Source organism: Somniosus microcephalus, chromosome 5 (assembly GCF_052327205.1).
Source record: "Somniosus microcephalus isolate GS21.2 chromosome 5, FLI_Smic_1.0, whole genome shotgun sequence".
Lineage (NCBI taxonomy): Eukaryota > Metazoa > Chordata > Chondrichthyes > Squaliformes > Somniosidae > Somniosus > Somniosus microcephalus.
Window position 1 is genome coordinate 29,605,242 of NC_140991.1, and position 24,866 is coordinate 29,630,107.

Here is a 24,866-nt window from a genome sequence, read left to right on the forward strand (position 1 = left end):
TAGTGAACCAATAGTGATGTCAGGACAAATTATTCTACATACCCAGCATACCCTAGTAGAGCTGCTTAACACAGGAAGGCTGAGAACTGTATCAGATGCGCGTGGAGCCACATGGGAGGCAATGCTCATACCTCCCCCCAATGGCACAGTAACAATAGTTAAAGACAACGGCAACAATCCCGCAGGGTGGATTATAATGGAAGGAGAGGAACATCAGTGTAACCCAACAGGAAGTGAAGGGGAAAATAGTCAGGTTAGTGAAGCCCTGCTCGAGGAAGCGGAAATGGATTTATATGTAGATGGGTCCTGGTGATATATAGACGGGACACCACGAACAGGATGGGCAGCGGTAGATGGCAATGGACAGGTTAAAAGGGAAGGTCGGCTAGAAGGAAGCCTATCGGCTCAGGTAGCAGAATTGGTGGCTCTCACCGAAGCCCTGAGGTTAGCCGAAGGAAAAAGGATAAATATATATACATCAGGAGGAGGACCCATAAGACATTAGAATATAATCAAGGAATTAGTGGGAGCCTCCCTCCTACCCCAAGAGTGCGCAATAATAAAAATGAAATTAAGGGCAACCCCTAGCCGGACTACAGGACTGACACCCTTCGAGTTAATGACAGGAAGAGCAATGAAGCTGCCCGAGGTACTGGTCACAGGAAGTGAGGACGTAGGACCATATAAAGATAGAATACGGAGGTTTGTGATGGAACTCTGTAAGCAATTACATGACCTGAAAGCACAGGCTAGAGACCAGCAAGTAATTAAAGACTTGGAGAACGACACCAAGGAACAGAAAGTCCAAATACCCCAGGTAGGCAGTCAGGTAATGGTAAAGAGAAACCCAGAGAAACCCGGATTCTCGCCAAAATGGACCGGCCCCCATCAGGTAATAATGGTAAGTGACACATGCGCATGCGTAGATATACGGGGCACCGGCAAATGGAAACACTGGACCCAGTTGAAAAGGCATGGACTCTAACGAACCGGTGACGACCGGGAAATATTATGTTTTGCAGGATCTTATCCCTTATGGGGGAGCCACGGGAGAAGCTGTTCAGGCCGGCCAAAAGAGCCAACAAGACCTGAATTACAGAAACTTGAGCGACGTTAGCTGTGATCAGGAGCAAAAGGGGGATTGGAAATAAAGAAAACCAAGGATAAAATACACTTTGGGGTACGCCAACGAATAATTACGGTGTTCCTAAACCTAACAGAAAAACTATTCCCAGCTTTTGTGGAAAGGAAACAATAAGCCTGTACAATAACTTGAGCCTACGAGCTCTTGAAGGCCCTGAATCAAGAACCATGACATTTAATGTGAAAAGGAAGACAGGTAGAAAAGGGGACCGGGAGAAAAGAGGGATACTAGAACTGGCAGGCGTGGGATACGCGGCAGAGGTTGCAACAGGGAACACTATAGACCTGTACACCATAGACGATCGGGTTGATGCCCTAACCCGAATCTTACAAGAATTGTTGGGTAGGGAAGGGGATAATCAAAGACTGCAGGCACAGCTAGGTGATGACGCGGAGGGAGAATTGCAACAAGTGGCCCACACGTTGCGGGACCACGCCAGAACTATAAATTTGATAAACAAAGCAGGGGAAGACGTGAGCCGACAACTTCAGTTGGAAATAGTTTGCGCAGGGTACGGAGCATGGATACTTAGTGAAGTACAACGTAACCTAGAGCAACTCCAAAATGGAGAAGTGCCGGATTGGATACCGAATGATGTATTTACCAATTGGACCTTAGATTAAAAACATGACTCATACGTGTGAGGTACAGAGGAATAGTCATGCTTGGATACCAAAAACTAGATGCATAACTGGACATTTAAATATAATAGGATTTGTACTATCAATACTGCAGTATGATGTATGAGGAGAGATTGGGTCGATTGGGCTTGTACTCGCTGGAGTTTAGAAGAATGAGAGGGGATCTCATTGAAACTTATAAAATTCTAACAGGACTAGACAGACTAGATGCAGGAAGGATGTTCCCGATGGCGGGGGAGTCCAGAACCAGGGGTCACAGTCTAAGGATAAGGGGTAAGCCATTTAGGACAGAAATGAGGAGGAATTTCTTCACCCAGAGAGTGGTGAACCTGTGGAATTCTCTACCACAGAAGGCAGTGGAGGCCAATTCATTAAATATATTCAAGAAGGAGTTGGATATATTTCTTAAGGCTAAAGGGATCAAGGGATATGGGGAGAAAGCAGGGACAGGGTACTGAATTTGGATGATCAGCCATGATCTCATTGAATGGCGGAGCAGGCTCGAGGGGCCGAATGGCCTACTCCTGCTCCTATCTTCTATGTTTCTATGTAACAAAAGGAGATCCCTTATACCAAACAAACAATACAGGGGAGATAAGGAATCAAACTCGCTTGCGCTACCATGACTTGTCCAGACATGTGATTAAAGAGAACAACAGTACGAGGGGTATTAACATAGACAATTGTTATAGAAATAACCAAGTTGTTTTATGCTGAGATCCACCAAGAATGACCAAGGATGACTGTGGTTACGGCCGAAAGGAAGGGTGCACATTGAGTATCACGCCAATGACACGGGATTCCGAAACAACCGCCGCCCCACGGGGGAATGGAGAATGGTGTGTGAGCACCAAGGCACCGCCGCCCCGCGGGGGAATGGAGAATGGTGTGTGAGCACCAAGATACCGCCCCGCGGGGGAATGGAGAATGGTGTGTGAGCACCGAGGCACCGCCCCGCGGGGGAATGGAGAATGGTGTGTGAGCACCAAGACACCGCCCCACGGGGGAATGGAGAATGGTGTGTGAGCACCAAGACACTGCGGGGGAATGGAGAATGGTGTGTGAGCACCAAGACACCGCCCCACGGGGGAATGGAGAATGGTGTGTGAGCACCAAGACACTGCGGGGGAATGGAGAATGGTGTGTGAGCACCGCCGCCCCGCGGGGGAATGGAGAATGGTGTGTGAGCACCAAGGCACCGCCGCCCCGCGGGGGAATGGAGAATGGTGTGTGAGCACCAAGACACCGCGGGGAATGGAGAATGGTGTGTGAGCACCGAGACACCGCCGCCCCGCGGGGGAATGGAGAATGGTGTGTGAGCACCGCCGCCCCGCGGGGGAATGGAGAATGGTGTGTGAGCACCAAGACACCGCCGCCCCGCGGGGGAATGGAGAATGGTGTGTGAGCACCGAGACACCGCGGGGAATGGAGAATGGTGTGTGAGCACCGAGACACCGCCGCCCCGCGGGGGAATGGAGAATGGTGTGTGAGCACCAAGACACCGCCGCCTCGCGGGGGAATGGAGAATGGTGTGTGAGCACCGAGACACCGCCGCCCCGCGGGGGAATGGAGAATGGTGTGTGAGCACCAAGACACCGCGGGGAATGGAGAATGGTGTGTGAGCACCGAGACACCGCGGGGAATGGAGAATGGTGTGTGAGCACCGAGACACCGCCGCCCCGCGGGGGAATGGAGAATGGTGTGTGAGCACCGAGACACCGCCGCCCCGCGGGGGAATGGAGAATGGTGTGTGAGCACCAAGACACCGTGGGGAATGGAGAATGGTGTGTGAGCACCGAGACACCGCGGGGAATGGAGAATGGTGTGTGAGCACCGAGACACCGCCGCCCCGCGGGGGAATGGAGAATGGTGTGTGAGCACCGCCGCCCCGCGGGGGAATGGAGAATGGTGTGTGAGCACCAAGACACCCAATATGACAGTTACGAATAAGGGAGGGACCACCTCCTGTGTCATCATGGACACTGACTTCTGCTTTACCCCACAAGAAAAGACACATATAAACGGATATATCATATATCCTGAACTAAAAGAAGAAACTATAAATGGGACAGTGACGGACACTATCCGAGAAGAGTATACAAAGGCAATAAGGCCACAAGGAAAACCGATACCCGAACTGAACGAAGAACAGACCCAACTGGAGCCTGACATTCAGAAGCAGAGACAAAAGTATGTTATTTTGATGGAAGAAATAGATAAGCTGCAAAAGGACACTGACGAAATGTTGGCTAGTCGGCCTTGGTATACTAAGTTTTGGAATGCTGGACTCAATGTGCAAATACACCCCTGGATAAGGATAATATCACATGTATTGGTTGTCGTATAAGGCGTTGTATTGGTGATCTTGTTGTTGTTATCCTGTCAAAAATGTAGCAGGAATAAGAGACAAGCCATAGCGAGAGCGATGAGTAAAAAACTGGATAAGGCAAATTTAAAAAGTCCAGCAGGAAGTGCTTATCTTATATAACCTCGATGGGAAAGTCAACAAGCAGATCCTGCAGTTTGGGAAGTAGCTACCCAAGCGGAGGGACAAACCTGGGGCTCACCCACGAGAAACTAATAGGGAAATGGCCTGGCTTGGGCATATAGCCAAGGGCCATAAGGGGGGATTGTAAGGGGGCAAAAATGACTTCTTAGAATTAAAAGTTAGAAGAAACTATAACTTCTTAGAATTAAAATTAGTGGAAACTAGAAGCTGATAAGTTTGTCTCCTATCCTTGCTTAGGAATGTAGGACCTAGACAAAACAGGAACTGTAAAGCTAATAAGCTGGTCTTTTGTCCTTGCTTAAGATAAGACAGGACATACAGATTCTCAAAGCATGATTCTGTAGACCAATCAATGAGCGTGGAAGGGGGGTGCACGCCTCAAGTTAGGGTATAATTGCTGTACGTATTTGATACTTGGTGGAAGAATCCTTTCTCTGGGATGAGACTGAGATTTTCCCCCTGCATATGCTTGAATAAAGATCGTGAAACTTATCCACGGTGTCCGTCTGGTGAATTCGTGGTTGCTATTGGGCAAGTGTCGACCCCTTATCTCAGGGGGTCCACTTGAGAGGAAGGAAGACTTCTCTTTTACCCCAACATGCAGTTACTTTATCTACCCTCTCAATTGTATATTCCAGGGTACAAAGAATGGTACAGCGCAATCTTACAATCGTGTTACTGGATTTTTTCACAAAATGGAACTGGAGAAAAAGTTACTTTTAACGCTGGGTTTTTAAAAGCAATGTGCCTTTTTACTAGTTTTTGCAAACAAGAGAAGCACCCAAGACAAAAGGTATGATAACTGGGAGATGCTTCTCTCAGATACCAAACAGTGTACAATTTGTTCATTTCTCTGGGTATTCAGAAAGATGCCTCTCATCATTGTGTTGGGAAATCCCATTGATCTCTGCAAGTCTGGGAGGGTGGCAGCTATTTTGATGGAGAGAAGCTTTTAAGAACAGAACATAGACACAAAATGAGGCTCTCTGGCTCTCAAAACCAAAGTGTTGCACAGGCAGCAAAGGGCAGCAGAGAGAGGATGGTCTGCAGGACCAAATGCAAGAGAGGATGTTCTGTTTAAGTCAAGTAAGATGATCCCCTGAAGTGGGATAGCAATGCGAGTTAATTATGCTTTTATCATCGCGCATTGAGCCAAGTAAATATAATCTTAACCATTGTTCTGTACGTTTGCTTTACTTTAAATAAAGCAGCTTAATGATTTGAACCAAGCTCTGCCTCACCTAGTTTAGCTCGGCCTACTTTCGGAGAGTTTGAAGTGCAAGAGACACGGAAATCCGTTTCAGGACATAAAAGGGGTTTTGCAGTTATTCCCCTGGGTCCTGCTACTGCACCAGTAGATATATGGAAACATGTGCCAACTCTGATAAAGGCAAGACGCACAGACCAGTTATGTGAGTATCTGACACCACTGAACCCAAGAAGGTATCTATGGGAGACCCAAATTTGTAACACTACCTTTTGGAAATACGTGCTAACTAAGAACATGAGAATTGGGTGCAGGAGTAGGCGATACGGCCCCTCGAGCCTGCTCCGCCATTCAATGAGATAATGACTGATCTTTGGCATCAGCTCCACTTTCCCGCCCGATCCCCATATCCCTTGATTCCCCTAGAGTCCAAAAATCTATCTATCTTAGCCTTGAATATACTCAACTGACCCTAAATAACTCATGTTTCTCCAAGTGCTTAGTAATTTCATCCTGTATTATAAACCAACAATTTAAATAAGACTGCCTGGTTTATTATCTATCTTATGGCTCATCAGCTCTTTTTTGAAGGCAGGCGTTAGTCATACTTGCTATCCCGCAGTCCTCTGGCACAATTTTCTTTCTCTCAGAATCTTGGAAAGCTGCTGTTTCTTATAAACCATCAGGTCCTGGTGTTTGTCTACCTTATGTTTGACTAATTTCTTTAGCGCCATCTTTCTGAATATTACCTTTCACTAACTGTTTGACAAACACCTCTGGTGATTCTTTAATCTCAATAATCACTTCCTCTGTAATTATTTAATTACTATCCTCTCACTCTCTATGAGAAGTATTCCACCTCGTAGCAGACTTGTGCCATCTTGATTAACATCTTATTGCCCTTTATGTATTTTGCTAATTTTCTCCTATACTCCCGGTTAGCCTCCCTTTTTGTAGTTTCCTGTATTTTTTTTTTATATACTGGCTTATTATCTGCCCTTGTAAGTGTTAAGTGCTTCTTTTTTAGTTCCAAATTTGATTGTATCTCCATATCATTCCACGAACCCCAAACTCTCCATTTTGCACCTTATTCTTGATTTATTTCCTTTCTATCTCATTTAAATATATTTCTCATTGCTGAACTATATCTTAATTCGACAAATTTTCCTTCCATTTAATCTAGATACGGCCCTATTTATTTTGTATCTTCTGCTTGACCATGACTTTTTCTTTTGCCATTCTTACACTGAGCTGATTTATACTGGAGTCACTGTTTCCCTACTTTTAGGTTGCCGACTTGTTATGCTTTATTATTCTGAACCAGGTCAATCGGCAAAATATAGACCGAGAAAATAATCCTGAACAGCGTAAATAAAACTCCCCTTTGTCACTGAACATTTTTCCTATCCCATATCTATATTTTCCCTTTCCATGTTTATTTTTGGATTTATTACTCATTCCTGGGATCTGGACGTCGCTGACAAGGCCAGCATTTATTGCCCATCCCTAGTTGCCCTTGAGAGGGTGGTGGTGAACCGGCTTCTTGAACCGCTGCAGTCCGTGTGGTGAAGGTACACCCACAGTGCTATTAGGGAGGGAGTTCCAGGATTTTGACCCAGCGACGATGAAGGATCGGCGATATATTTCCAAGTCGGGATAGTGTGTCATTTGGAGGGGAACTTGCAGGTGATGGTGTTCCCATGCGCCTGTTGCCCTTGTCCTTCTAGGTGGAAGAGGTTGCGGGTTTAGGAGGTGCTGTCAAAGAAGCCTTGGCGAGTTGCTGCAGTGCATCTTGTAGATGGTACACACTGCAGCCATGGTACACCGGTGGTGGAGGGAGTGAATGTTTAAGGTGGTGGATGTGGTGCCGCTTAAGTGGGCTGCTCTGTCCTGGATAGTGTCGAGCTTCTTGAGTGCTGCTGGAGCTGCACTCATCCAGGCAAGTGGAGAGTATTCCATCACACATCTGACTTGTGCCTTGTAGATGGTGGAAAGGCTTTGAGGAGTCAGGAGGTGAGACACTCGTGGCAGAACACCTAGCCTCTGACCTGCTCTTGTTGCCACATTATTTATGTGACTGGTCCAGTTACGTTTCTAGTCAATGGTGACCCCCCAGGATGTTGATGATGGGGGAGTCGGCGATGGTAATGCCGTTGAATGTCAAGAGGAGGTGGTTAGACTCTCTCTTGTTGGAGATAGTCATTGCCTGACACTTGTGTGGCGTGAATGTTACCTGCCACTTATCAGCCCAAGCCTGAATGTTGTCCAGGTCTTACTGTATGCGGGCATGGACTGCTTCATTATCTGGGGAGTTGCGAATGGAACTGAACATTGCAATCATCAGCGAACATCCACACTTCTGACCTTATGTTGGAGGGAAGGTCATTGATGAAGCAGCTGAAGATGGTTGGGCCTAGGACACTGCCCTGAGAAACTCCTGCAGCGACGTCCTGGGGCTGAGATGATTGACCTCCATTAACCACAACCATCTTCCTTTGTGCTAGGTATGACTCCAGCCAGTGGAGAGTTTCCACCCCCCCTGCCCCCCCGATACCCATTGACTTCAATTTTACTAGAGCTCCTTGATGCCACACTCGGTCAAATGTTGCCTTGATGTCAAAGGCAGTTACTCTCACCTCATCTCTGGAGTTCAACTCTTTTGTCCATGTTTGGACCAAGGCTGTAATGAGGTCTGGAGCCAAGTGGTCCTGGTGAGTGCTCCTACTTCACCATTGTAAATTCGGCAGAAACCAGGTTTATGCGCATAAACGGGGTTTCCACCAACCTTCTGCCTTGGTTATGGTGACTGTGCGGGAAAGCTCCGAGGAAACTCATCCCCATTGACTCTACTGTTAATGCGTGCCCCTAATTTGCCTCAAATCTGAACCTCAATTTCCCTTCCACTTTCCGGAGGTCTATACAGGTACACTATCCCTTATCCAAAAGCCTTGGGACCAGCTGAGTTTCGGTTTTTGGAATTTTTTGGATTTCAGAAGGTATTATTATAAGACTGGGAAATTTGTATTTAATATAAATTTTAAAAGTTCAGGCTACCTCTTGCGACTGTTCCGTGTCTCATTCCCCTTCCTGCTTTTCTGGAAAGCCAGATATTGGCTGGCTCCTACTAAGCTGGCCTGCAAATCAGGTCGGGTTGGGGGGGGGGGGGGGGGGTAGAAAAGAATATCGGACGGGCCGCAGTTCAGGTCGGGGTCGGGGGGGTCCGGGTCGGGGGGGGGGTCAGGGGGGAGAAAAGAATATCGGACGGGCCGCGGTTCGGGTCGGGTCGGGAGAAAAGAATATCGGACGGGTCGGGGGTCTGGTCGGGTCGGGTGTGGGGGGGGGGGAGAAAAGAATATTGGATGGGCCGCGGGTCGGGTCGGGGGAGAAAAGAATATCGGACGGGCCACTGCAGCTATCGGACCGGCCGCTGTATTGTTGGGTTCACTCTCCCGGTACCTCCTTCACACTGCCCGGCTCGGCCTGCAATCTCCTACCCAGGAGGGAACTCTGTGACCCTCTGCCCTGCTCAGCGTAAGCCGTGCGCCACTCTGGTCTTGTCGTGCGCACGACTTGCGCTGAACGAAAAAACTTTCGGTTTTTAGAGGTTTTCGGAAGTTCGGATAAAGGATAGTCTACCTGTAATATATTCCCAGTACCGTGACCAATCCCTTGCTTTACTTAGCTTATGATTAGATTTGGACTACTTCTCTATGTAAACCTTTAAGCTTCAATAATATATTATCTCTAATTAGTACTGCTGCTCCTCCTCCCGTACTTGCTGTCCTATCCCTCCTGTACATTTCAAACTCAGGACTAATTAATTGCCAGCCCTAATCCAGTTCCAGCTATAGTTTAGTTACTGCTGTTATATCGTGATTTTCTATTTAAAATCAATGACCCTAGTTCCATAATTTTATTTCTTATACTCTGTGCATTAATATACATACATTTTAGTTTGGATTCCCTTGGCTTGGCAATTATTCCTTTTTTTTGCCTTCCTACAACTTTTTTTTTTAATCTATCTTTGTGGTAAACCACTGTATACCTGTCTGTATGTGTATGTGTATTCCACTAGGTACAGGTCTGGACATGCCTCGGCTGACTCCTCCCACTATTCCAGGTATATAAGTGACTACCTCCCAGTCCCTTAGTATTCTGGACGGGTCGACCACTCGAGACAAGACCTTCATTCTTTAGTTAATAAAAGCCTGGTTGTTACTCGCTTAACCTCAGTCTTTTGAGCAATTGATGGCACATCAATTTTATTAACTAAATTTTTTATAATGGAGAAGATCCTCACACCAGCATGCCTGGACCTGGACAGTCGGGAAGCGGACGCTTCCAACAAGTTTGCTCACTGGCTCATGTGCTTCGAGACATTCCTGACTGCCTCCACTGCGGTCGAAACGGATGCGGACAAACTGTCTGTCCTGATCTCCAAGGTGAACCACCGAGCATACTCAGTCATCCGGGACGCGACCTCGTACACAGCCGCCCTCCAGCTCCTCAAGACCCAGTACACGCGCCCTGTGAACGAAGTATACGCCAGGCACCTTCTGGGGAGTCGCAAGCAACAACCTGGGGAATCGACTGAGGAATACCTCCAAGCACTGTCCGTGCTTGGCCGGGCCTGTGGGTGTAAGGCGGTAACGCCCGCTAAGTACACGGAGGAACTGATCCGGGATGCCTTCGTAGCGGGCCACAGGTCCAACTACACCCGACAGCGACTGCTGGAGCAGAGTGACCTCACCCTCGACAAAGCCTCCGAAATCGCTCTAACGCTGGACGCAGCCTAGCGGGGCATGGATGCCTACTCCTCTACACCGTGGACGCCGCGGGGAACGACAACCTGGGACACGGTAGGACAGCCCCATATCACCGTGCCACCCCAGCCACAGCCCAACAACGGCCCAACTACCGCAGCAGTGTCCCAAAGCCAGACAGCAGTACCCCAAGGCCAGAAATGCTACTTCTGTGGCCAGGCCAAACACCCCAGAGCGCGCTGCCCGGCGAAGAATGCGACCTGCTCGGGCTGCGGGAAAAAGGGACACTATGCCAGCATCTGCGAGGCCAAAGCCACCCCGAACGCCAGCAGCGCCGCGTGTGGGCCGGGCAAGCCGCCATCTTGGGCCCCCAACAGCGCTGCGTGTGGGCCGTGCGGGCCGCCATCTTGGGCCTCCCCAGCCATGTGCGAACCACCGCAGCAGCAGCCATCTTGGACGACTCCAGCCACATGGACGCCGCCATCTTGGACACCAGCCAGGACGCAGCAGACCGCCAACCCCCCCCAATCTGATACCCGCAGTGACACACCGACCCCTACGCTGGCCTCTGTTACGCTGGACCAAACGAGACCGCACCAACTAGCTCGGTCCAAAATGGACGTTAAGGTAAACGGCCATGCAATAAACTGCCTTTTTGACTCCGGGAGCAGAGAGAGCTTCATCCACCCCGACACGGTGCGGCGTTGCTCTCTCCCAGTCCTGCCTGCGCACCAGCGGATTTCTATGGCCTCCGAATCCCAGTCAGCGGACATTGGCGGCTACTGCGTGGTGACACTAGTAGTAGACGGGACGGTGTTAAATAATTTTAAACTCCTGGTCCTGCCCGGCCTCTGCGCTGCCGTCCTACTGGGGTTGGAATTCCAGTGCCACCTCAAAAGCGTTACGATGGCGTACGGTGGCCCCCTCCCCCCACTCACAGTCCGCAGCCAGCAGCCTCCAAAATTGCCCGCCGCGCACCAGATGCAACCTCTCCACACTCAGAGTCCCACCCCCCCCACTGTTTGCTAACCTCACCCCCGACTGTAAGCCCATCGCCACAAAGAGCAGGCGATACAGTGCCGGGGACAGGGTTTTCATCAAAACCAAAGTGGAGTGGCTCCTGAAGGAGGGGATTATTGAGGGCAGCTCCAGCCCCTGGCGAGCCCAGGTTGTGGTCGTTAAGACCGGCGAGAAACAACGCCTGGTCATCGACTACAGCCAAACAATAAACCGCTACACCCTGCTGGACGCCTACCCACTCCCCCGCATAGCTGACATGGTCAACCAGATCGCGCAGTACCATGTCTTTTCGACCATTGACCTGAAATCAGCGTACCACCAGCTCCCCATCCGCCCTGAAGACCGCCAGTATACTGCTTTTGAGGCAAACGGCCGCCTCTATCACTTCCTTAGGGTTCCCTTCGGCGTTACCAACGGGGTCTCCGTCTTCCAAAGGGAGATGGATCGGATGGTCGATCAAAACAAGCTGCAGGCCACTTTCCCTTACCTAGACAATGTGACCATCTGCGGCCATGACTTGCAGGACCATGACGCAAACCTCGAGAAATTCCCCCGCACCGCCCAACTCCTGAACCTGACATATAACACGGAGAAGTGCATATTCCGCACAGACCGCCTCGCCATCCTTGGCTGTGTTGTGGAACACGGGGTCATCGGTCCCGACCCGGACCGGATGCGTCCCCTTATGGAACTCCCACTACCCCACTGCCTAAAAGCCCTGAAGAGGTGCCTAGGGTTTTTTTCCTACTACGCCCAGTGGGTCCCCTACTATGCAGACAAAGCCCGTCCGCTGATCAAATCCACCTCTTTTCCCCTGACGGCTGAGGCCCGCTTGGCCTTCCACCGTATCAAGGAGGACATTGCCAAAGCCACCATGCACGCAGTGGACGAATCCATCCCCTTCCAGGTGGAAAGCGATGCGTCCGACTTCGCCCTGGCCGCCACCCTTAATCAGGCGGGGAGACCTGTGGCATTCTTCTCACGAACCCTCCAGGGCCCGGAGACCAGACACTCCGCGGTCGAGAAGGAGGCCCAGGCTATTGTGGAGGCTGTGCGTCATTGGAGGCACTACCTGGCCGGAAAACGATTTACCCTGCTCACTGACCAGCGTTCAGTTGCTTTTATGTTCAACAACAAGCAGAGGGGCAAAATCAAAAATGACAAGATCTTGAGGTGGAGAATCGAACTTTCCACCTACAACTACGAGATCTTGTACCGGCCTGGGAAGCTCAATGAACCCCCAGATGCCCTATCGCGTGGCACCTGCGCCAGCGCGCAGATCGATAGGCTGAGGGCCCTCCACAATGACCTCTGCCACCCGGGGGGTCACCAGGTTCTTCCACTTCATCAAGGCCCGCAACCTGCCTTACTCCATCGAGGAGGTCAGGACCATGACCAAGAACTGCCAAGTCTGCGCTGAGTGCAAACCGCACTTTTATAGACCAGACAGAGCCCACCTGATAAAAGCCACCCGCCCTTTCGAACGCCTGAGCGTCGATTTTAAAGGGCCTCTTCCCTCCTCCGACCGCAATGTGTACTTCCTCAACATCATTGACGAGTACTCCCGTTTCCCGTTCGCTATCCCCTGCTCGGACATGACCAGTGCCACGGTCATTAAATGTCTGAACAGCCTCTTCACCCTGTTCGGTTTCCCCAGCTATATCCATAGCGACCGGGGCTCATCGTTTATGAGCGACGAACTCCGCCAGTACCTGCTCGCTAGGGGTATAGCCACAAGCAGGACCACCAGTTACAACCCCCGGGGGAACGGACAGGTGGAAAGAGAGAATGCAACAGTTTGGAAGGCCGCCCTACTAGCCTTAAAGTCTAGGGGCCTTCCGACCCCCCGCTGGCAGGAGGTGCTCCCCGATGCGCTCCGCTCGATTCGGTCACTACTCTGCACTGCCACCAATGCCACCCCTCACGAGAAAATGTTTGTCTTCCCAAGGAAGTCCACATCGGGGACATCGTTACCGCCATGGCTGACGTTCCCAGGGCCGGTACTACTGAGAAGACACGTGAGGGCCAATAAAACGGACCCCCTGGTCGAGAGGGTCGACCTCCTCCACGCCAACCCCCAGTATGCTTACATTGCGTACCCGGACGGGCGGGAGGACACAGTCTCCATACAAGACCTCGCACCCTCGGGGACCGCTGTAACCCACTACCCATTACCACCCCCCCCAACGACCAGATATCCAACCCCAGCAGCCGGCTCGCCTTGGACCGTCACCCACGAGGACTACACTCCAGGGCCCCAGCCTACACAGGACGCGACGCCGGAAGCTCCACCACCCCTGCCGTCGCCACGTCGATCACAGCGGCAGACAAGACCTCCGGAGAGACTCCAATACACGAACTTTTAAATACACTTCACCCCGCCGGACTCATTTTTAAACAAGGGGTGAATGTGGTAAACCACTGTCATACCTGTCTGTGTCTGTATGTGTATTCCACTAGGTACAGGTCTGGACATGCCTCGGCTGACTCCTCCCACTATTCCAGGTATATGTGACTACCTCCCAGTCCCTTAGTATTCTGGACGGGTCGACCACTCAAGACAAGACCTTCATTCTTTAGTTAATAAAAGCCTGGTTGTTACTCGCTTAACCTCAGTCTTTTGAGTAATTGATGGCGCATCAATCTTATCTTATCAAAAACTGCTGACAATATTTTTTTTACCTGCCCATTAAGAGCCCACTTTCTCTTCCGGGCTGCCTACTCTGCTTTCTTGTTCTTTCCCCCTGCCATATTAATTTAAACTCACCCTTATGGCCGACCCCCAAATAACCCCGATACCGAGGCTTCCTTCAGGAAGAAATATGCTGAACAATGATTACAGATTCCGCCTTCCCAAGTGTGGGGGACAACGGAGATCTTCCACTAACTAGAAGAATAAAAGAGGTAAGATCGGAGCCCAAAATGCGACCTTGCATACAGCAGAGTAGTGGAAAGCCACTTGATTTTCTTAAAAGAACAGGATCACAAGCGATTTTTTTTTCTCACCTTGCCCCGCATTCTTTCCCCTCTCACACGGGGCGACAGCAATATGCTATTTGTATGTGGAGGCTTTTGTCTGCATACACTCCTGCAAAGCGCCTTGGGGGTGTCTCACTAAGTTAAAGGCGCTATATAACTGCAAGTTGTGGTTGTTGTTGGTGAGATTGAATGAATTGGATCTTTCTAATGGATTTGTTTTTCTCCACTACAGCGTTATTGAATGGCGATTACTAATCAGATAAGGCAGAGAAATTTCCTACATACAACCCCAAAATCTCAGTATGAAGTCCCGTCGCTTTTTTCCCCCCACGGAATTTAATGTTGACAACTGAAAGTACTTACTGACATGAATCAGTCATTCATGAAAGAAAGACTTATGAAATAATACTGAGCGGCCTGCGGGTGGCGCTGTCCAGGGAGAGTATAAATACTCGGGCACGGGCCCAGTTTGCGCAGGACATTCTTAACAGGAACTAGTGAAGGACACAACTAGACCTCCATGTTGTAAAACAGTTGATTAAAGCTTTGTTTAACGCTTAGACCAAGTGCCTAGTAGTTTTCTTATGTTACTTACCATGGGTGACTTGTAGTATCTGTGCAGTATGTTTATGAAGTCTGTTATAGTTAACATTCCTAGGAAGAAGGAAACATTATTAATTGAGGTCACAGAAGCCGCAGCATGTTGTACGACTGAAGTCTGTTATTTGGCGTTATCCTAGTGGAAAACTGTTTCATTAAGACCCAGTTATACGGTTTAAACACAGTGGGAGTCGCTTGGTAGGTGAGAAAAATCTCCCGATGCAACCAGCAGCCACATCATCATTAAACTGGCATCAAATCCACCAGCAACAAAGCCAAGCGTTGATTTAAAATGAAGTACATCCAGTACAAAGCAAAAGGGTACGAGAGGTAAAGTAGCACGAGATTTTTTTTTTCTCTCCTAGTCCTGTACATTTCCAAATACATTAAAGGCAGTGTCATACAGATTTAGAGTTAAAACATCAACGCAATACTGGCATAGCAGTCACTGTGCCCAGAGGTATTATAGAGCCACAATTTTGCTGAGTCAGGACCTCCTGCAGTATTAGATTAATATTCATTCGAAGCCTTGCAGCGTTCAATTTCTCGAACTGCATGACTTCACTGAATAGAAATGAAGTCTTAAATAGAATCAGAGCCACTATTAGCACCAGGGTCACTGAGGTTGTGGGAAAAAAGCCATGTTTTTTTGTAAACAAGTCTACTACATTATTCAGCTGATAATATGCTGCTGTAGTTGAACCTGTTCATTTTCAGTCTCACAATCCATATTCTGTTGCCACCCCCTCCCCACCACCTTGCATTCATACTGTACTTGAACACGGAGGAGCAGCAGGCTCGTCTACAAGTGTCATCAATTTTATGACTCTCGGGGGGGGGGGGGTGGGGGAGGAATCTCAAGTGACTTGGGATGGGACTTTGGGCAAAATCTACTCGAGGTAGAAGAGAAGAAAGGAAGTCCCAGGTCCTGGAGGCCTATAACATGTGCCAATCATCAATCTTGGGCCAACAGCTTAATTCCCCAGCTAGCTTCAGCTTATAGCTGGTGCAGGAAGATCACCTCTGACTGACTGTGAGAAAGAGAGAGAGAGAGAGACATATGGCCCAAAAAGATACTGAAGGTGACAGGGGGGGGGAGGCGGATCTTATGAAGGTATATAAAAAAAATAAAATGGTGCAGATAAACCCAGAGTATTACTTCAAACAAAGCCAAGAAAGTAGAACCACATGCTATCAGTTTAAATTTTGTGAACAGGAAATTTAAAGTAGGTATTAGGAAGAAACTCTTTAATCGAAGAGTGATAAATGTATGGGAATAACTTTCTGGGTGAAGTAGCAGAGCCAAAGGGGGTGAAATTCATTTTGGGCAGTAGTGCAAAATAGGCAACAGCGAATCAGCAGCTCGTTTAACTTCAATAGTAGAGAAAATGGGGCAAAGTGTAAAATCGGCTGCCAATTCGCTATCCTGTTTTGCGTTAGCGCCAAAGATAAATTTCACCCCCCAAAACACTTAACGAAGGTTCAAAGTGTAGCTGGATGCTATACTGGGAGAGCTAGGTCAGAAGAGGGATGAGATTTGATGGGCCGAACTCTGTGTCTTTAAGCAAAAACAGGTTCTGCCAAGTCACATCTCAACCAATTGTATTGGGGGTGAATGACCACTTCTAATGTACAGTAAGCACAACAGATAAAGATTGCTTCTACACAAAAACGGGCCCTCTAGTAGAATTATTAGGACACTGCATTTTGAGGCACAGACTGTTCACCTGGACTGCAAGTTTTTTTTTAGTCGATACCCACATCAGAAGGGATTCTGCACCCAGAGTAGTGCTGCAGTACAAGTTGAAGACAAGATACAACTCCACGTTTTTTTATTAAGTACACTGTAAAAGATATTTAACAGCAAATGTTAACAAGATACAGTGTGTGCAGCTTAATGCTGATCTGACTTGCAACTGGGCGAACAGCCACTCATTACATTTAAACTCACCCGGGGTCTGTACACAACATTAAAATCAATCTACCTCTATTATTACATAGGATTACACAGGATATACGGCACAGAAACAGGCCATTCGGCCCAACCAGTCCATGCCGGCGTCTATGCTCCACACGAGCCTCCTCCCGTCTTTCCTCATCTAAATCTATCAGCATAACCCTCTATTCCCTTTTCCCTCATAGGCTTGTCTAGCCTCCCCTTAAATGCATCTATACTATTCGCCTCAACCACTCCCTGTGGTAGCGAGTTCCACATTCTCACCACTCTCTGGGTAAAGAAGTTTCTTCTGAATTCCCTATTGGATTTCTTGGTGACTATCTTGTATTGATGGCCTCTAGTTATGCGCTTCCCCACAAGTGGAAACATTCTCTCTGTATCCACTCGAGTCTGGGTGACCCTATGTCACGCTACATGTAACCCCACCTGACGTAGGGTCACCCAGACTCGAGTCGTCGTTGGCTTGTTCTCTCTACACAGATGCGACCGGACCTGCTGTGATTTCCAGCAAAAAAAATGTTTTTTTGTCTGTTTTTTGTTTTTCCATACAGACCCCAGCATCTGCAACATTTGACCCCTTGTGACCCCACCTCATTGTTCTTTGATGTAATGTTTTCCTGACTAACCTGTTTGGACACCATTCACACCTTGATTGCTGTGATTATCTCTCTGCCGAGGTGTGATAAATGGCAGTTAGAAAGATTACCTGTAATCATCTGGCATTATTCTCTGACTATATAAGCTGTGTCTTAATGCATCTCTCCACTTCACCTGACGAAGGAGCAGCGCTCCGAAAGCTTGTGATTTCAAATAAACTGTTGGACTATAACCTGGTGTTGCGTGACTTCTTACATTTGTCCACCCCAGTCCAACACTGGCATCTCCACACCATAGATAATTTTACCACAGCGCTGCCAGCCAAGATCAAATTTACAAGATGCCAGCTTTTTTTTTTAATTATAAAAAAATAAAGATAGGGAGGAAGGCCAGCTGCTCGGAGAGGAACCGGCCTTCTGTAAACAAAGATCCCATCCCGTCTACTAGCCGGCTACAACAGCACCGGGATACGGACAAAAAGAACAGGCCCCGCAAGTTGGACATACAATGCATTAGATCGGTCTGTCCATGGTCAAAGGCAGGCCAAGGGGCCAAATCTGACATAATAATCTGGGCAGCACTGAATAAACAATGCATTTGTAATTTTAAAAAAAAATTAATGCTTTAAAATCACTATCATTTTACATATACATACTCGAGGGATTCCCGTTTTGCAAATGTCACCATAGCTATGTTGCGATTCATTGTCAGAAGATCCTAGTACAGTATCAATACAAGGAGACAATAATAATTTAGATAGTCTTGATTACTAATCCATTTGAAAAGGGGCCCTTCAACCAAAGATGTGAGAAAAACACTATTACGGTAATCAATAAATCCTCCAGCTTCTCAATAAGTACAGAGGAATAATCAGCGGGTTACTCAGTTAATTACAAATTGAGGTGGTACAGCACTAAAAAAGGAATTATATGGATTAAAAGGAGAGAACTGGCAACGCATACTTCACTGCACAATACAAGGGCAGCAGTAAGGACCTCCAGTAATCAAACTATTTTTATATTTCCAAGAAGTCAGACAATCAAATTTCCTTTTCGCACCATGCTAATTATATCCTATAGACCAAATCCAGCATCAGTGCCAGCTACCTTAATTAGCCTGGGAGACGATGACTAGCAACAGAACCTCAAGTGCAATCGCATGGGTTTCAGCATCAGACTACTTGATCATTTGGGAAGACTTGCTAATAGCTGGATGCTTTCTGGACTCAACTTACTGCAGGCTACACGACAACCAGTTCTGAATCTCAAGTGATTTCAGGCTCTCCGCAATCCCTCGCTAGACTGCGTTCCCTCTAGGCTTTGTACCAAGTTGAATTAGTGACATTGCAATATGCAGTGAAAGGTAAAAAGAACTGAGCAGTGGAAAGAGTTACAATCTTGTGGACTAACCGTCCATTACACGATTAAAAGGCATAGAGGAAACCCCCATTCACAAAACGTTGCGCTCCAGAAGCCCTTAACTGTTTATCTGGAGAAAAAGTGGAATGAATTCAAGGCCAAAACTGGATGTAATTGAAATGATTTAAAAAAAATCACAACAGCCATCAACATGCACCAAAGCATATATACAGGTAATCCGAAACCCTTGGGGCCAGATGTGTTTCGGAATTCGGATTTCAGAACGGTAGGGGTATCTGCAGCTCTTTTTGACATTTTCACAGTGAAATTAAACTCAAAAATCACAAAATAACAAAAAATATCAGCGAGCAGCAGACGCACGTGTGACTGGTAGCAGCGCTGAGACACAACTGACGCCGCCCACCTGCGTGGGTCAAGCATCGGCCGCGTCGGGTCATATTTGGCGCCACTCGGGTCATGTCGTGCACACGGGTGATGCTCCACAAAAAAACTTTCGGTTTTCAGAGCTTTTCGAATTTCGGAATTGCGGATAAGGGATTGTGGACCTGTATTACCAGCTGTAACAATTGCAGAATTTTACACCTTTGCAAAAAAATCAGTATTTGTAGGGAAATGGTGTTAGGAAAATTGATGGGACTGAAGGCCGATAAATCCCCAGGGCCTGATAATCTACATCCCAGGGTACTTAAGGAAGTGGCCCTAGAAATAGTAGATGCATTGCTGGTCATCTTCCAGAACTCGATAGACTCTGGAACAGTACCCATGGATTGGAGGGTAGCTAATGTTACCCCACTATTCAAAAAAGGTGGTAGAGAAAAAGCGGGGAATTATAGATTGGTAAGCCTGACATCGGTAGTGGGGAAAATGCTAGAGTCCATTATAAAAGATGTAATAGCAGAGCACTTGGAAAACAGTGACAGGATCGGACAAAGTCAACATGGATTTACAAAAGGTAAATCATGCTTGACTAACCTACTGGAATTTTTTTTGAGGATGTAACTGGTAAAATAGATAAGGGAGAACCAGTGGATGTGGTGTATTTGGACTTTCAGAAGGCTTTCGATAAGGTCCCACATAAGAGATTAGCGTGCAAAATTAAGGCACGTGGGATTGGGGGCAAGGTATTGACTTGGATAGAGAACTGGTTGGCGGACAGAAAGCAAAGAGTTGGAATAAACGGGTCGTTTTCCGAGTGGCAGGCAGTGACTAGTGGGGTACCGCAAGGATCGGTCCTAGGACCTCAGCTGTTCACAATATATATTAATGATCTGGACGAGGGAATTGGATGTAATATCTCCAAATTTGCAGACGACACAAAGCTGGGTGGGAGGGTATGCTGTGAGGAGGATGTCGTGAAACTCTAGTATGATTTGGACAGGTTGGGTGATTGGGCAGAAACATGGCAAATGCACTATAATGTGGATAAATGTGAGGTTATCCACTTTGGTGGCAAAAACAGGAAGGCAGATTATTATTTGAATGGCAATAGATTGGGAAAAGGGGAAGTGCAAAGAGACATGGGTGTTCTTGTGCACCAGTTGCTGAAGGTAAGCATGCAGGTGCAGCAGGCGGTTAAGAAGGCAAATGGTATGTTGGCCTTCGTAGCAAGAGGGTTCGAGTACAGGAACAAGGATGTCTTGCTACAGTTGTACAGGGCCTTGGTGAGACCACATCTTGAGTATTGTGTGCAGTTTTGGTCGCCTTATCTGAGGAAGGACGTTCTTGCCATGGAAGGAGTGCAGCGAAGATTCACCAGGCTGATACCTGGGATGGCAGGAATGACGTATGAGGAGAGATTGTGTCGATTGGGCTTATACTCACTGGAGTTTAGAAGATTGAGAGGGGATCTCATCGAAACCTATAAAATTCTGTCAGGCCTGGACAGACTAGATGCAGGATGTTTCTGATGGCCAGGGAGTCCAGAACCAGGGGTCATAGTTTAAGGATAAGGGGTAAGCCATTTAGGACTGAAATGAGGAGGAATTTCTTCACCCAGAGAGTGGTGAACCTGTGGAATTCTCTGCCACAGAGGGCAGTGGAGGCCAGTTCATTAAATATATTCAAGAAAGAGTTGGATGTATTTCTTAAGGCTAAAGGGATCAAGGGATATGGGGAGAAGGCAGGGACAGGGTACTGAATTTGGATGATCAGCCATGATCTCATTGAATGGCGGAGCAGGCTCGAAGGGCCGAATGGCCTACTCCTGCTCCTATCTTCTATGTTTCTATGCTTATACCACAGCTTCAAAAAAATTCAAGTGTGTACAAGGAGACTCGGATGACTCGCTATAGCATACGGTGTCAGCTAAATGACGCACGTAAGAAAAATCTGGTCACAAACTTCTATTTCCAGCCTAGAAATGTCCATTTTCCACCAGGCTGCGAGGCAGGTAATGCCATCACATCAGTTGTTTTATCTCCAGAGAGTAGATGGAAAGAGAAGGAACATTTTACACCAATTCTCACAAAGAAACCCTCTTTCCACCTGATAACCCTAATAGAAACGTTTCCAGTTGGAACCAATGTATACAAGGAGCCAGGCAGGTATGAAAAAAAAATGGGCAGGGCGGGTGGAGAGAGAAAGACCAACAAAATCCAAAAATGACTACTCATAATACAGAAGTACTCTATTCACAAAGCCTATTTATTATGAACAAGTAGGACATTATTATAATGTATTCATGTGTATAATTGCATATAGATTAGAAATTTTGGTTCAAAAATATTAAATGGTGAAAAAGTTTGGATATTCTGATTCCTAAGTCTTGATGGTAGTAGGAAGACATTTGCATCTTAGCCCACTTGTGTTCAAATCTTATCTGCATACAAGTGCAAAGTAATCATGACTTTTACATTTTTGCTCATTTATAAGTTCATACTTATGAATACTTTATATGGAAATCCCACATGTATACAAGTAAACAATTTGCTCTCTGTGCTTGGACTCCTTCGGTCTGTGGTTCGCACCTCCTCTGCGGTTCTCTGTTGACATCATCTGCTCAGATTCAGTGCAATTTGACCAGACTCTTAATAAAAAAAAAAGCTTTTCACTTATGCTTCGGAGTGACAGGACAGCTCAGTCATCCCAAATAAAACCTCTTGCCTTTTGTTCCCTAAAGCACATGAGAAGGAGTAGCGGTGAACCCCCAACACGGAGCAACCGGCATTCGCAGCCAGCCTGCCGGCAGAACAGAAGTGAAGCAGAGAGTAGAGTACAGTATGGTATAGACTGGAGTTGGGAACAGAATAGAGGTCTCATGCTTTCAATCTATTCTTCTTGTATGCAACCTATGCTTGAGAAATTGCGCACTCAGGCAGCAGGCTTGACTGTACATGCAAGGCACGATCATTTTCCACATTACAGTACTTTCAAATACTAAAACGATCCATCTGTAGTGATTCGACAGTCCAGAATGTGTACTCAAGATGGTATCAGCAACATTAAGAAATGCATTTAAACAGCACCTTTAATGTAGAAAAACACCTCAAGGCAGTTCACAAAGACGGGAGGTGGGGGGGGGGGGAACAAGAGGGTGACCAAATAGGTATGCTTTAAGGAGGAGCTTACAGGAAGAGAGGGAAGTAAAGTGGCAGAAGGGTTTACCAAAAAATGATACCTAGGCAGCTAAAAGCACGGCTACCAAAAGAGGGCCAAAGAGAAGGGGGGATGCTCAAGAGTTTGAAGATAGAGGAATGGAGAATTCAACCGGGGTGTTGTAGGGCAAGAGGAGGCTACAGAGATATGAAGGGCAAGGCCATAAAGGGATTTACAGACAAGGATGAGAATTTGAAACACGAGGCACTGAGGGACCAAAAGCCAATGCAGGACAGGGATATAGGCGAGCGGGACTTGGTGCAGGAGAGGATACAGCAGCAATGTTTTGCATAAGTTGAAAGTTATGGAGGTGGTGGATGGAGGTCAGTTAGGAGAGCACTGGAATAGAGTCTGGTGACAAAGGCAAGAATTTCAGTGGCAGAAGGGCAGAAATAAGGGTGGAGATGGCTCATGTTATGGAGGTGGAAGTAGATGGTCTTTGCAATGGAGAGAATATGGGACCAGTAGCTTAGCTCTAGACTGAACAGGATACCAAGGTTGCAAACAGTCTAGATCAGCCTAACACGGTGGCTGTGAAGGAGGACAGAGTTGGTGGTAAAGGTACAGAGTTGTGTGGCCAGGGCCAAAGACAACTGTTTAAGTTATCCTAGTGTTTAACTCGAAGAACTTGTAGCCCATCTAAAACTGGGTGTCAGACAAGGGTAGGCTGACACCATAGGCAGTGAAGGGGTTGAGAAAGGTGGTGGAGAAGTAGAGCAGAGTGTTGTTGGTGTACATGTGGAAGCTGACCCCATGTTTGCAGAGGATGCTGCCAAGGGGCATCAATGTAGATGAGGAAGAGGAGTGGGGCCAAGGATTGATCTTGAGTGGGGCGGGGTCTCCTGAGGTAATGGTGCAAGGTGTGCGAACAGAAGCCATTGGTGGAGATGCTCTGGTTATATTCGGATTGGTAAGAGCGGAACCAAGCGAGGTCAGTATCTTTAAGCTGGGCAATGGAGGAGAGGCAGGATATCTGTAACATGCTACCTTGTAGATCAGGCCACAGTTCAAACTTAAGAATTAAAGGCCTAGAAATTCATTTTGGGGCGCCCAGCTCGCCTGGGCGCCGGAATTACCGCTGCGCGCGGATCCACTTGTGCAAGCGGGATATTCAGTGTCAGCGCACCAAGTGGAAGGCGGCCGCTAAACAGGGGTTTTGGCGCCCCGCTTGGGCGCTGAAACTGATTATCGGCGCGCTAGTGGCCGCAGCGCCACCCGCAGCGGAGCGGCAGGCTGCGGTACTGCAGGCCTTCCTCCCTCTCTTAAGGGGGAGGTGCCTGCAGCAGCCGGAGCCCCGATCGCGAGTGCTGGCAAAAGAGCCCGGCACAACGGAGAAGTGCCGGGCTCCCGGAAACCAGCCGGCAATGCCGCGGGGGGGGTGGAGGAGGCCGGGGAAGGAGGTGCGGGCAGGCGGCCGCCGAAAAAGCGGCCGGCCGCACCTCCACTTTAATTACTGCCACTACCGCCACAGGTAGGCCCTGTGTACCGGTCGCTGTTTGCGGCCGGCGCTGAAGAGGCGGGCGCGACTTAATATGGCGTTCTTCGCGGAAACGGGGCGCTGCGCACACCGATGACGTCATCGGTGGCGGCGCAGCGCTACAGCCTAACGCCGCCATTAGTGCACCGCTGAATTTCGCCTGAAGTTTGCAGACTGGCGCAAAAGCCCTCTTTGGGCGCAAACTGGTGGCGCAGGCCACTGAATTTCTAGGCCAAAGACTTCGATAACCTTCCCTTACACAGAGACTTGTTTACTAACAAAAAAAAAAAATATATATATATATATACAGGTATCCTTCAAGTATTCACTATGGAAGACAATGGAGCTGATTTTAGGTTTCAATGGACATTGGGGTTGCAGTGGACCCTGGTCCAACGTCACGGACGAGGGACCCAATTTTATGGTCGGGTTTTATTACTATCGAGATCTTATTGACATGAAAGGACCCCAAATTGCATGGTCTGCCACCACCTGCCACCCCCACCACCAGATCAAGGAGCCCACTAAAATGGCAGTGGCCCAGATGTTGGCAGGAATGAGGCAATAAGCGTTGCGCCATGATTTTCATTGCACTACCACCCCATTCCTGCCTGGCGGTAAAGCCAATTAATGACCGGCTTAAATGAGATCAAAGTCCTAGACAGGCTAGAAGGGCTCAAAGCAATGAAGTCCCGAGACTAATGGATGGGATTTATCTTAAGAGTACAAAGAGGCAAGTGTTCAGATTTAAGAGGTGTTGACAGCCATTATGAGGAAGTTGATGAATGCTGGAGACATGCAAGTGAAATTGCATGCAGGCCTTCCCTCCTCAATTGACACCTCACCCACTGAATTTCTGAAGACAATGCTGCATGCTGGAGTACAATTTCACAACCAAGCAACCCTTCAGTACCTCACCCAAATGGCTATTCTTTGTGTATTAGAGAGGAGACCACAGGGCTGAACCCAGCTAAACTATCCACACATACAGGAGGGATC

At 47.9% G+C, this 24,866-nt stretch overlaps 1 protein-coding gene and 1 pseudogene across 6 annotated transcripts in view; one reads left to right on the forward strand and one right to left on the reverse strand.

Annotated features, from left to right (window-relative positions):
• The window catches only part of LOC147116981 (5'-AMP-activated protein kinase subunit gamma-2-like), a 564,967-nt gene that overhangs the window by 65,593 nt on the left and 474,508 nt on the right, over positions 1 to 24,866 (reverse strand). For all 6 annotated transcript variants that reach the window (XM_085987492.1, XM_085987491.1, XM_085987493.1 and 3 more), the window contains one exon: positions 14,859 to 14,917. In XM_085987492.1, coding sequence (XP_085843618.1) covers positions 14,859 to 14,917 — 59 coding nt within the window. The remainder of the gene's footprint in view (positions 1 to 14,858; positions 14,918 to 24,866) is intronic.
• On the forward strand, positions 1,312 to 2,679 carry LOC147116982 (uncharacterized; annotated as a pseudogene).